Source organism: Zeugodacus cucurbitae, chromosome 6, assembly GCF_028554725.1.
Source record: "Zeugodacus cucurbitae isolate PBARC_wt_2022May chromosome 6, idZeuCucr1.2, whole genome shotgun sequence".
Taxonomy (NCBI): domain Eukaryota; kingdom Metazoa; phylum Arthropoda; class Insecta; order Diptera; family Tephritidae; genus Zeugodacus; species Zeugodacus cucurbitae.
In genome coordinates, this window is record NC_071671.1 from 5,206,802 (window position 1) to 5,219,105 (window position 12,304).

A 12,304-nucleotide genomic window follows, 5' to 3' on the forward strand; every position below is an offset into this window, starting at 1 on the left:
CGCTAATTTCAGAATCTTCAGATTATTATTAATAATGGGCGGGAATAGTGGAATTTCAGAAAGAGAAGAAATAATAAGTGATGATAGATGTCACTGTGTCGCAAATTTCAGAGTATATATGGTAAATAGAATATCATTTTACTAAAAAAAAGACAATTTGACATTTAACTGTTGAACAATGTGAAATCTTTCATCTATGATTCACTACCACCCACAAAAGTGGGCAGTTTGCCATACTTAAATAATAAATACTTCGGAAACCGGGAGAATGCAACAATGTTGCTGCTGGAGTATTTTTCAATTATTATTTGTAAATAATAAAATATCAACAATGAGTGGAATGGAATAACTGTGGACAATACGAAATTTTACGTGTGGAAAAAAGGAACTTGTCGAAAGCAATACAAAGGCTTCAGTAACAAAATTTACATATATTCGTACATATATATATATATTTGTGTTTATGCGCACAGTAAATACAGTTACGTATAAAATTGGCAACAAGTTAAAATTTCACAATATTGCCAATGTCAGTTGCTGTTGATCAATGGTCAATTTTGGCCATATATTGTTGTAATGCAACAAAAATACGTTAAACAAACGTTGCTGATGTCAAAAGTGATTCGTGCGTTAAATTAAAATAAATAAAATATTTTCAATTTACTGGCATCACTACGAGAACACCGCTACATATAAAGGCAACTGTATTTTCAAGCGAAAAAATAATACAGACCACATAACAATTAAAAAATTCAATATAAAAAAACAACCAGGGACCTACAACATTTGTAAATATATTTATATATTTGGTAAACTGGAAGACTAGGTGGCTAACTTGCAGAAAATAAAAAAAAAATACTTTTATCGTAAATATTTCTATATATATTTGTTTTTTTTTTTTCGTTATTACAACATAAATAATTAAACTTATTCAATAATATGCGTCTGTTCAGCTACAAGGCACTCAATTTTTGAAAAATGTAGGCTTTGCACTCCTTACCCTCCTCACGTCCAACCCAAGTACGCCTCCACCGATGCATACATAGCATCGCTGTACTCTTCATCATCTTCATGGAATATATCCCCTTCCTCCACTTTGCCCAAATCATCTATAAATATTACTTCAGCGAGAAAATATAAAATAAATAAAATTTAATTATGCAATATTACTGGCTACATAACAACAACAGATCCAACAACATTACAGCCATACAAAAAATAGATTACAATTATTATAACTACTTCACAGTTACAATACAAAATAGTGAGTGCAGTGAGTACACAACATTGACTACGAATACGGTGAATTTTGGTGGGTTGTAGTATGTGTAGCGTGTGTGTACGAGTATATTTAGGTGAGAGAGTGCTGGGTGTACAACAGAGACATTGGATCAAATACTAAAGCTGTTTACTTGCACTATCGGGCCTCTGCTGTGGGATGGGTAATTTTAAATCTCGATGAGGTGGATAATTTATATTCGCAGGCAGGTGTGGCTGATAGACGATCGTGGGAAGACTGAAAGAGAGTATAATGAAAACAGTGAAATTATAAATTAATATACATATAGGAGCAGCTTTCATTTTATATATTTCTAGCATATTTTTATTATATATGACACCCACCTTGTTCTATTGGCGCTTTTTGCTTCCTGCACAGCTGCAGAAATGTTCGCTTTCTCTCTTTTATTGATCGTCTCATTGTTGACCGCTTCCAGTGCGGGCGCCATGTTAGATTGATCTTCGTTATCATTTTCTTTGCGTCTGCGATCCTCCATAAATTGTCTAATTAGTAGATCTAACTTATCTTCAATATCGTTAACCTGGTTGTTTGAGTTAAAGAGAGAGGACGATTATTGGTATAAAAAGCGAAGACATGTTGTCTTGAAAATAAGATAGGTTTGAAAAAATCGATTTACTTGTCTTTCCATTTTGACCACTCTGGAAGCTAAGCAGATTTTTGAAGCATCCTTAATTTTTGGCGCACGTTTACCGCCTAATATAAGGTCCAATCTAGGAAATAAGAAAGGTTGTTTGATAAAAATATTTATTGTAGGATTTAATAAAAACTTTCAAAACAAAAATTTTATAATTTTCACAATTTTTCCTGAAGATTGGGCATAAGAATATTAAAAGATATGAGTGATTTCTATGGATGAATTGATTTCTCTATTTTATACGATCACTTTTATCTCAAAACTTCCAATCTTGAAAAATACTTTATTTGAGTTCTATTTTTACCTCGCGTGTATATTTTTTACTCGCATCAACAGGTCCGCATGACCCGCGGCATACTGTTCCAGTACATCTTTGACATCGTAAGGTTTCAAGGCTTCTTTGAATTTTCGACGGGCAACCATAAACTTAAGCTATGTGAAGAAATTAAAATAATTAAATGAAAATAAAGATTTAATATTCAAAACAAATTTCAAAATATAAACAGTGAAAAATAAACAGAAAAATAGTTATATAACAGTAAAAACTAATATGGAATTTCAAGTAAATTAAAGAAATTAATATAAAAGTCGAGACTCGTCTATAAGTTTAAATTTTTTAATCTGCGTTTTTAATCTGCGCCATGTGATTTTCCCTACTTACCATTCGTATAAATCTAATAGCGATTTTATGTTTCTTCAACAACGTATTGCATTTTGGTGTATAGTCTTCATCTGCAAGAAAATATTCTATAAGTTTGACTTTTATATAAAAACAATCAGAGTTAACCTGGGCTTTCCACGGACTTGTCATTGAAGACCGAAAGATAGCGACCCGACTTCGCTGACTCGATGTGTAAAATATCGGCAGGAGAATGTATAGTTTGGCTTCGGCGGCGCCGACTAGGTAAACGTCTTAAGGGGCTTTGAACTTTGAAACTAAAAAATGAATAATATTGGAACAAAGATTAGCTGATGCTATCAATCACATTGAGAGCATCTCTTCGTAAACTTTACTCACGAGCTAGTGGGACTCGGCAATTGTATAGGTATTTCGTGTATCTTCCATGTAGCGACCGCTGTAGAATTCTCATCCGCTGCATAATAACGCCAAGCAGACTGTATTAATGTTGCAGCGGGCTGGTAACGACTTATCATGTGTTTTTGACGTTGTTGTTGTTGAACTTTCAAAGCGAAACCGCTACCCAAAATGCCCTGTATGTAATATACTTCACATTAAGAAAAAACAAAATTAATTCATTATGGAACTCACCGCCGGCAGCGCAAAGAACGAATAACTCAACAAAGTAACAATCGTACCGATGAGTTTACCCTGCCAGGTTATGGGCACTGAGTCGCCATAACCTATAGTGCACATTGTTATCTGCAAAACATACAGATATTAGCTTCAGTTCGGTACGTTGCTGATGGAATGTATTCTACTTACAACACCCCACCAAAGAGCTTTCGCGAAATTGTTAAACTGCTCATTAACATCACGCTCTACTAAATAAACTAGAAAGGCAGAGAAAGTGAGACCGAGGAAGCCGATGTAGATCGAAGTGAGTAGTTCCTACAAAAAAGAGGACACAAAAAGTTAGAGTTCTCTTAAAGCTTTCAGTAAAGCTTTTGATGTTTACCTGTCTATGCGCATAAACAACACTCCCCAAAAGTTTCCAGCTGCCACCACGTCGATCCATGCGCAACATGCGCAATATCTGAAAGAATCTCAGCGCTCGCAACGTACTGGTCGCGAACACGCGACGTGGTGCGCCCTGTGCCAGTGCAATCAAGGAGGCAGCAATTGTGATGAGGTCTGAAAGTAAAATATTTAGCATTAAAATAAGTCTTGAATGCAAATAATCTAAACCTTTCACCGACCTATAATGCAAAATGTGCCGGTCATGAATTTAAAGCGTCCCAGAAAGCCCTGATAGCGCGAGCGTACACCTGCAGCCCATAGCCTGTAAGAAATTTGGAAAATTCGTAAACGCAGTCTTCAGACAACTGCACAGTTGACTAAACTACCTACCGTATAATGAACTCAAGTGTAAGCCAAAATACCACCAACACCTCCAGTCGATACAAGGAGAAGGATGCCTCTTTTTCATATTCGTTGATTGTAGCGAAAATACTTAAGGCTAAGCAGGTGAAGATCAAAAGGAATCTATAAAGTGGGAGCGAGTGAGTGGCTTCGTGAACTCTTGTTGGAATTAGACAATACAAATCGTCAACTTACACCATTATGTGATAGGAGATTGCGAAAAATCCGCGTGGTCGCTCCAGAAAATTATAAATACGACCCTGTATGATCCGGTAACGTGCATCGCGACGATGTGTACCGCGTGTGTAGGTAATGGATTTGCCCAATAGCGACATTCGTGGAATAACTAGGCGTTTCGTCGTGGGCCTATATTTTTTCTTACATAATCTGTTGAGATGTTGGAAGAAACGAAAGTGAATTTAAATTAAAAAGGGACTTATTTAAGGAGAAAACTTATACGAAATTTTAAAGAAAGAAAGAAAAATCTATCATTTAGAGGTACAATTTTACTAGGCTCAGAAAGAAACAATGCTGCTGTATTTGCCGATTTTCATGCTCTTCAGAACTCATATCTCAGATTATTACACAAAATCTTCGCCTCGGCAAGGATCCACATGGTTCGGATGATATTTGTCCTAGATAGTCATTGTTTTGGCGATATTGTATTTTCTTAAATCCCTAAGAAAGAGTTCGGAACGTTGCATGATTAGTCCAAAAATCAACATACCGATCTTACAACAAGACCAATCTGCACTTTTTCTCGAAAGAACCCCTCAAAAGATTATCCATCAGGATCGCTCTAAGTTTCAAGTGTTTATTCGAAAATTTTTTTATAGTATCGATGAAATATTCACTACACATTTATTTTCAATCCAATCTGAAACCTGTTCTGAGACCCAGAAATGTCGTTTTCACAGTTTTATAAAGAATCCACATTTTGATTTTGAAATAAGGAACAAACTTGCCCCAATTTGAAATCCTTATCATAAATATTGAACGCCTCATTATTCTCATCCATATAGTCAGCCATTTTGTACAATTTCTTGGTATTTTCTTATAATTTCAAAGCCTGGGTTTGGTTTAAAACCAAATTTGTAAATTCTTTTTTCAAAGTATTTTGAAGTTCTGTATCTATTGAGCTCTTTCAAGGATCAAAGCAAACTTCTGCTTCAACAAATTTCACTTTCACACACTGCAGTGTCTATTATTTTTATTTTTAAACAATAAACATTACAAAACTTCTATCTCTTCACTGTCTTCAGTCTTTAAAGTTCAATGGTAGAATAAACTTCATGAAGGTTTCTAACACAGTTACCCCAGCAATGGCCTAGCCTATGACGTTTTTTTTTCGTCTTCATTCACACACCTTACTATTAAACCATCATAATATGATATCGATATGACTACTTAACGTTGTACAATTTTTATGACCCCACCAAACCCGTTCAGAGCCCGTCAAAACAGATAATTTCCACATATTTACCCAGATCACTGAATATGACATTAAAATGTTAAATTGAAAGTAAGTAAGCGCCGGTACGCATTTTGTTATATTGAATTTTTATCTATTTCATACAGACAATTTTATTTCACTTTTTTATTGTTTTTATATAAAAAAATAGGCAAGTACTTTATTGACGAAAAAAAGGTTGGGTGGCGGTGTTCGGTAATTTGAAAAAATTCCATCTTTGACATTTTAAATACATTTATAAATTTCTCTGCGCATCTGCCTGCTTTTTGTTATAGTTTAGACCAACATTTTGTTGTTGTAATTGATAATATTAAATTTTTTGAATATCTTTTTTCCTACATTATTCGTTCAAGCAGATAGCGAGCTGTCAACGCATTCGTATGTTAACGGTAAATGTTTTAATCAATGCATATAATTTGATAATCATTTTATGACAGCGATGATGCAGCTTTTGAAAACTTAAATTGAAAATTTAATCGATAGACGACAGTGATGCGTAGTCGGTTCATATACTTTTAGTTATTGGAATGTAGAGGTGTTAGTGGGGTCCAATGCAAAGTGCCTTGATTGACAGGTTTGAATTGAAGCAACTTCTTTATGCTAGAATTTGGTATTCATTGAAATGTTAAAAATGTTTAATATTGAAAAGAACACCAAAAATAGTTAAACTCACGAGACTTAAAGGCATTGCAGAAGCGGTTTAGTGAGCCAGGTTAATGTACTACTTACTGAAAAGTTAGAGGATATTCCGGACTATACCAAATTCTAATAAATATTAATAGAGATAACAAATCAGCATTAACTTGACGTAACATTCTTAAAAGTGGTCTACCGATACCTGGCTCTTTCTTAACATTACTAAGTCACTATAAGCTGGTCCTAATTCCGAGATGGTTCCACTGTAGTACATCTTCGGTATACAAATCACACCCAACAATAATATTTTCTGGGAGCATGAAAGAATAAAAATCTTGAATCTCAATGAATTGTCCAATGCTTCTTTTATTCTAGATCAGAAGCTCTAACATATTACTAGATTACGTTTTTAAATAAATTATCAGGTCAAAATGATAATTCCAAACATGTTCCAATCTCAAGCAAAATGCCATAAAGTGTAGTCTAAATATACTGGACCTAATGAAAGATCAGTTTACAAGATTGAAATTATCGTGTTTGGCATCTTTATGGTCAAAATCGAAATTATATTCGTTTTGAAACCGTTTTTTAGTTTTTATGCTTCTTGTAGAAATCGATTTTGCATAAGAATCTGGCTCGATCCGTTAACTTTATATGACAGATATTGGAATGAATTGATTTGGACTTTAATAATACCATACCATATTATAATATAAAACAAATTATATTTTCCATATTTTGAATAATCAGTAGCATTTGGGATAGTTGAGTTTTTAAGAAAAATTGCAGAGTAGCATCTATTTAAATAGTACTAGAAGAAATCTTAGAAAAAATTAAATATAATTAACAAAAAAAATTCTTGTCAGAAGTGGGATTCGAACCCACGCCCTCAGAGAGGACCAGAAAGCTCCATATGAAACCCACTATTTTAGTAGTAGGTAAGTTTGCACTTGAGTCTGGCGCCTTAGACCGCTCGGCCATCCTGACAGTTGGGAGTAAATTGTCAAAGTGCTTACTTATGCTCAGCGCAAATATTTTGTACAGTATTTACTCATTGTTTGTTTTCTTCTTCTACCTCACTTCTCATTTGATTGTCTATAACTGTTGCTGTTGATATGTGACTCATAAATATACTCGGTAATATTTGCAGTCCAATAACACTCGTAATAAAAATGCACATGTGCTCTAATAATAATTACTTAATTCAATTAAAAAGATATGCAATTAAGTTATTTTTGAAACAGAAAGAAAAGGAAATATTAGAAAATTAAGTTTGTGAGTCTGTATTTATTTCATAAATAGTCATGAATACAGTTATATTTATGTACATAATTAAAATAATTAATAGTGGCATTTTCATTACATAAATATCAACAATTTTCATTAAAATTTTTAAAAAATATTTTCTATTTTAAATGCGTTTTTTAACAAATATTTTAATTTATGGGCTAATATTTGGTTCCATCTTCAGTTTTGCGTAAATATGGAGCAATAATTTCTATGTTATACAAACCACGACAGAAACATTTTTTTCCTGAAAGCATAGAGGAGGTCACTTTATATTTACTCATACATAAGCGTAGGGATGAAGTGCCTCTAAATTTAAAGATTTTCAAACGTTCTTTGTATGGAAATTTCTCAAAATTGACTTTATAAGTGTCAAAGCATGTGTTTAAAAATTCTTCCTCAGTTACCTTTCTTGGAAAATTTATGCCTCTAAAAATTAGATCTCTCATATTCTAATTTGGAATACTCCAAATAATAGAAAATATGACGTGTGGAAGACTACTTGAAATGGTATAAAGAAAATATTTTTCCTGTAAACCTAAATACATATGTATATACATATATTCCACAAATCTTAAGGTGAAATAAATAAAAATAAAATAATTTCAATACAAAAGCAACAAAAACTACTTCATTAATATTATCTACCATAAATTACCTCAACAATAGATTTAGTTTTCAATTATGTACGCATAAATATACATATGTCTAATAACACTTGAAATAAAGTCATAAATCTTGCGTGAAACCACATTGCCCCTGCTACTCAGTGGGTTAATAATGTATATTACTAAATAACGAGTAAATATATAGCTGCATATATAAGATTTTTGCGAGCGCAAATTCCAATACAAATTAAACGGAATTTAAGAAAATTCTAAGTATTTATATATTATATCAAATAAAATTAAATTGTCACTCTTATACAGTGGGTCCGCTATAGATTTGCGCCAGCCGTTGCTCTCACCGGCTAACAAACGATTAGACGCATATGCTTTTGTATTGGTTTATACATGTGTATGTGTGAATATGTGTGTCTGTGGGTGTTATAGGAGGTTATATGTGCCGTACATGCGGGTGTATATGTGCGCCGTTATGTGGCGCGCCGAAAGTGCGGAGACAGCTGATTATGGCGACTTCTTCGGGGTATAAAAAGTGCGACGGAAATGCTTTCAACGCATTACTCGACAAATTAAATAAATACATAGGTGTAGAAGTATTTCAATTAATAATAAATAATACAAGTAAAAACTACCAACTAAAACAGTTAATTAATGCACTTGAGAGTAAATTAAATACAATTTGTTTGGAGAATAATTTACGGAAACAGCACGAAGTAGTGTTTGATTAATCGTTTTGAAACATAAGCAGATTTAATTTTGGTTGAATATTTTATAAACAGTTAATTTTTGGTATATTTTATTTTTGAAAATTTTGAGAAATTAAATTTGTATTGATTTATGAAAATTTTTGAAAATTATAATTTATTTGTATAATTTTTATTGAAAAAGTTAAAGTTAATTTTTTTTGAAAATATGCTAAAAACGTATATGATAAATTAACATTTTTCAATCAAATATATTGTTTTGAAATAATGTTTAAATTTTTTAAAATTTATTGGAATTAAAAAAAAATTATATAAAAAATAAATAAAAATAAAAAATATTGTAAAATTTTTAAATAAAATGAATTCTTAAAAAAATTTTAATAAAAAAAAAATATTCAATTTTTTTATTCATTTTTTTTATCAAAATTTTATCACTTTAAAAAATTCAATTAATTTTTTTTTTCAATAAATTCTTAAAATGCGAATGGATTATTGTTTGTTTTTTAATTTAAAGAATAAAATTTAAGACCTTGAAACTATGAAATAAAATATTTAAAAATTTATTTTTTCATAGAGTATAAAATGAAATTAATTTTTATTATTTTTTTGTTTAATCTTGAAACAAATAATTAAAAAATCTATAAAAATTTACAATTTATATTTCACTTGCAAAAAATTGTGAAATTTTATTTTCATAGTTTATTATACTCGGCACGTTTGCTATTTATATTTGGCCGCCTACTAAGGCCAATTATATATAGCGTTCATCAGAAAGCATGCGTCTTTCATACTTAATATAATTTACTATAGATTAAGATTATTTAAGACAATACAACATAATCAAATGCTTACCTTTCGTGAGCCAGTGGATTGCCAAAGTGTTTCAGCGGAGCGAGAGCTTAATATTCCTACAAAAGCGTAACTTTCGATTTTCGCGCCAATAATTTACTCGTCGTTGAGTCAACCAACACAATGCCTAACTAAATCTATTTACATATCTAACTATGTGTAGTACATGTGCGCTCCGATTTTCCACGCTTAAGCGAATTTGTTTTTTTTTATATTTAATAAACAAAACAAGAAAACCCTCTAACATTAACTTGCATTTGGCCCGCTTTTCCCGATCTACTCACTTGTTTTGGTATTGAAAACTCAAAACTATATACAAAACGCTTTTGCCACAAGCAAATTTTAATAATATGCTCCAAATGCTACACACAACAAGTCAATTGATTGGCGTCACCTAAGGCCATTAGCAACAGGCGAGAAAACACTCTCAGCAAGTGCCTCAACAACGAGGAGACACGACGCAACGCAACGCCTCCTCCTCCATACAGGCCGACCAAGCTAAACGGACGGGCAGGCAGGCAGCTAGCAAGAAGGCTAGCAGGCAGTCGGACGGTCAGCGTTAAGAGCTAACAAGCCAGACGCTGAAGCCGAAAAAAAATCTTAATAGAAACAAAACATAAATAAATACGTACATGAAATATTTAAATATTCATTGTACAACAAAACAGTTGTACTTCGCAAAGATAACAATAACAACAATATTAGAATAGAGTGTGTCAGAACAAAATAGATGTATGTACGTTTGTAAGTAGTACTTGGTGGCCCACGCGCATACTTTTTGGAAAATTGCTTGTTTTGTCATCACCTTGTTGTTATTACCCAGAATGTATGATTTGTTTTTCTTTATTGTTACTGTCTATTTTGTGGCTGTCTGCAATATAAAATTAGCAAAATCTTTTTTGTTATGAATACAAAAGATGAGTCGCATTTCGCAGCGTGAAAAAAGTGTGAAAATAGGAAAATCACTGTGTGGTCTGAGATTTAAATAAAAAAGAATATTAAAAAATTGTTTCATAAAAAAAATGAAAAATTAAAATAAAAACCAAAAAATTCTTGTCAGAAGTGGGATTCGAACCCACGCCCTCAGAGAGGACCAGAAAGCTCCATATGAAACCCATCAATCGTATGATAGGCAAGTTTGCACTTGAGTCTGGCGCCTTAGACCGCTCGGCCATCCTGACAGTTGGATAAAGTGCGTCAAAGTACACACTTCAGTATAACTAAAATAAAATCTTTAAAATCTTTAATAATTTTTTTTTTCAATTTATCACGCTTATTTCAATTTTCATTGATATTTTAAATTCTTGAAAACAGGAAATATTTGCTATCTAAACAAATTTAAGATGAAATTGTTTCAAGAGCACGTGCGGTCTCACAGAACTAACTGTTTGTTGCACCATCTAACGACATTATACGGTAACCGCTCAGAAAGATATAACCCTTAGCAAAGACTGCAACAACAAGCATCTGATAAGCCGTTCACAATGAGTCTTCAAGAAGAAATTTCTACTACAGATTTTGCTGGATATATTGCAATAACCGATCGATCCATTTGAGAGTGTGCAGAACACTTTTCTCAAAACGAAAAGCAAACGTTACATATATGTAATACACTACTCTTTTCGTTTTGATAGCCAAGCTGACTTAGACCAATTCCTTAAGACTATGTCGATGACTTCGAACGCTATCGCATAAGGTGTTTCTTTGGATGGTTGACTGGTATTTAGGCTATCATACGATTCACTGTGCTCAGAAAAATCAGGGATTTTTTTACCTTAGGTGTCATCTTTCTTTTTTATTAAAGCAATGGTACTGTAAAAAATATATCGTAACAAGCAGCTGAAGTCTGAGTATTTTTAAAGGTGGAGTTCTATCATTTCATCATTTTATATGCCTACAGTTATAAGAGCACTTCAAAGAACTCTTTGCTTAATATTAGCATCCATACCCAAAAAGCCATTTGAAACATTTCTGTAGTGCTCGCTGTCGAATGGTATTTTGAGAATGTCTTGAAATGATAAATGGGATAAGTGATATTCCTGCTTCATATCGCTGCTGTGTTATGGATCTTACACTACTATACATATTATCACCAATGCATTTTCCGATTTATAGATATGAATACAATTATTCTTCATTACAATCATGATTCTACTGACATTCTGACGATATTTCCAGTTGAACCGAGGTGTCACCGTCAAAATTATATTGTCTATAAGCATCAATGAAAAATTCTATAACTTATCAATATTTGGTATAAAATTAGAATACGTAAGCAAATAAAGACGGTACTTAAAAATAAACCCAATGTTTATTTGAGTCATATTTTCTTCTAATTAATTATATTATTACAATGTAATATTTTTAAATAAATAAATATCAAAAAAGTTCTTGTCAGAAGTGGGATTCGAACCCACGCCCTCAGAGAGGACCAGAAAGCTCCATATGAAACCCACTATTTTAGTAGTAGGTAAGTTTGCACTTGAGTCTGGCGCCTTAGACCGCTCGGCCATCCTGACACTTGGTGACATTGTGACAAATGACATATATGAGCGATCACTTATTTGGAAGAAAAAAATATAATTACAAAGTGTGTACGGATTATATAAAAATCAAAAGCACGCTATACTTATTTGAAAAATCTGAAAATTGTAATAAAAATATGTAAATAATAGATTTTTTATAACAATGTTCAGTGTTCGCATTGTTGTTTCACTTCGTTTCTTTTATTCGTAAATTGTCGTATAATATTTAGTTGC

The 12,304-nt window shown here is 32.4% G+C and overlaps 1 protein-coding gene and 3 non-coding genes across 5 annotated transcripts; all 4 read right to left on the reverse strand.

Annotated features, from left to right (window-relative positions):
- Positions 1 to 907: 907 nt before the first annotated feature.
- Kcnq5_2 (potassium voltage-gated channel subfamily KQT member 5) lies at positions 908 to 10,027 on the reverse strand. Of its 2 annotated transcripts, none has more exons than XM_011182537.3 (15): positions 4,941 to 5,258; positions 4,171 to 4,362; positions 3,964 to 4,098; positions 3,813 to 3,895; positions 3,572 to 3,747; positions 3,379 to 3,504; positions 3,205 to 3,315; positions 2,953 to 3,146; positions 2,722 to 2,870; positions 2,596 to 2,666; positions 2,239 to 2,366; positions 1,917 to 2,010; positions 1,624 to 1,820; positions 1,413 to 1,516; positions 908 to 1,121 (listed from the first exon to the last, which is right to left on the reverse strand). In XM_011182537.3, exons 1-15 carry the CDS (start codon positions 5,003 to 5,005, stop codon positions 1,006 to 1,008), a joined length of 1,941 nt encoding a protein of 646 aa, XP_011180839.1. In that variant the 5' UTR covers positions 5,006 to 5,258; the 3' UTR covers positions 908 to 1,005. The 2 variants fall into 2 exon arrangements, with proteins under 2 accessions (XP_011180839.1, XP_028895449.1); XM_029039616.2 differs by lacking the exon at positions 4,941 to 5,258 and adding an exon at positions 9,549 to 10,027 and having other exon boundaries at positions 910 to 1,121.
- Positions 6,943 to 7,069, reverse strand: Trnal-caa (transfer RNA leucine (anticodon CAA)). The gene is made up of 2 exons: positions 7,032 to 7,069; positions 6,943 to 6,987 (listed from the first exon to the last, which is right to left on the reverse strand). It is a non-coding gene; the product is annotated as a tRNA-Leu (tRNA).
- Positions 10,028 to 10,599: 572 nt separating the features above from the next.
- Positions 10,600 to 10,726, reverse strand: Trnal-caa (transfer RNA leucine (anticodon CAA)). The gene is made up of 2 exons: positions 10,689 to 10,726; positions 10,600 to 10,644 (listed from the first exon to the last, which is right to left on the reverse strand). It is a non-coding gene; the product is annotated as a tRNA-Leu (tRNA).
- A 1,211-nt stretch (positions 10,727 to 11,937) lies between these two features.
- Positions 11,938 to 12,064, reverse strand: Trnal-caa (transfer RNA leucine (anticodon CAA)). The gene is made up of 2 exons: positions 12,027 to 12,064; positions 11,938 to 11,982 (listed from the first exon to the last, which is right to left on the reverse strand). It is a non-coding gene; the product is annotated as a tRNA-Leu (tRNA).
- Positions 12,065 to 12,304: the final 240 nt, after the last annotated feature.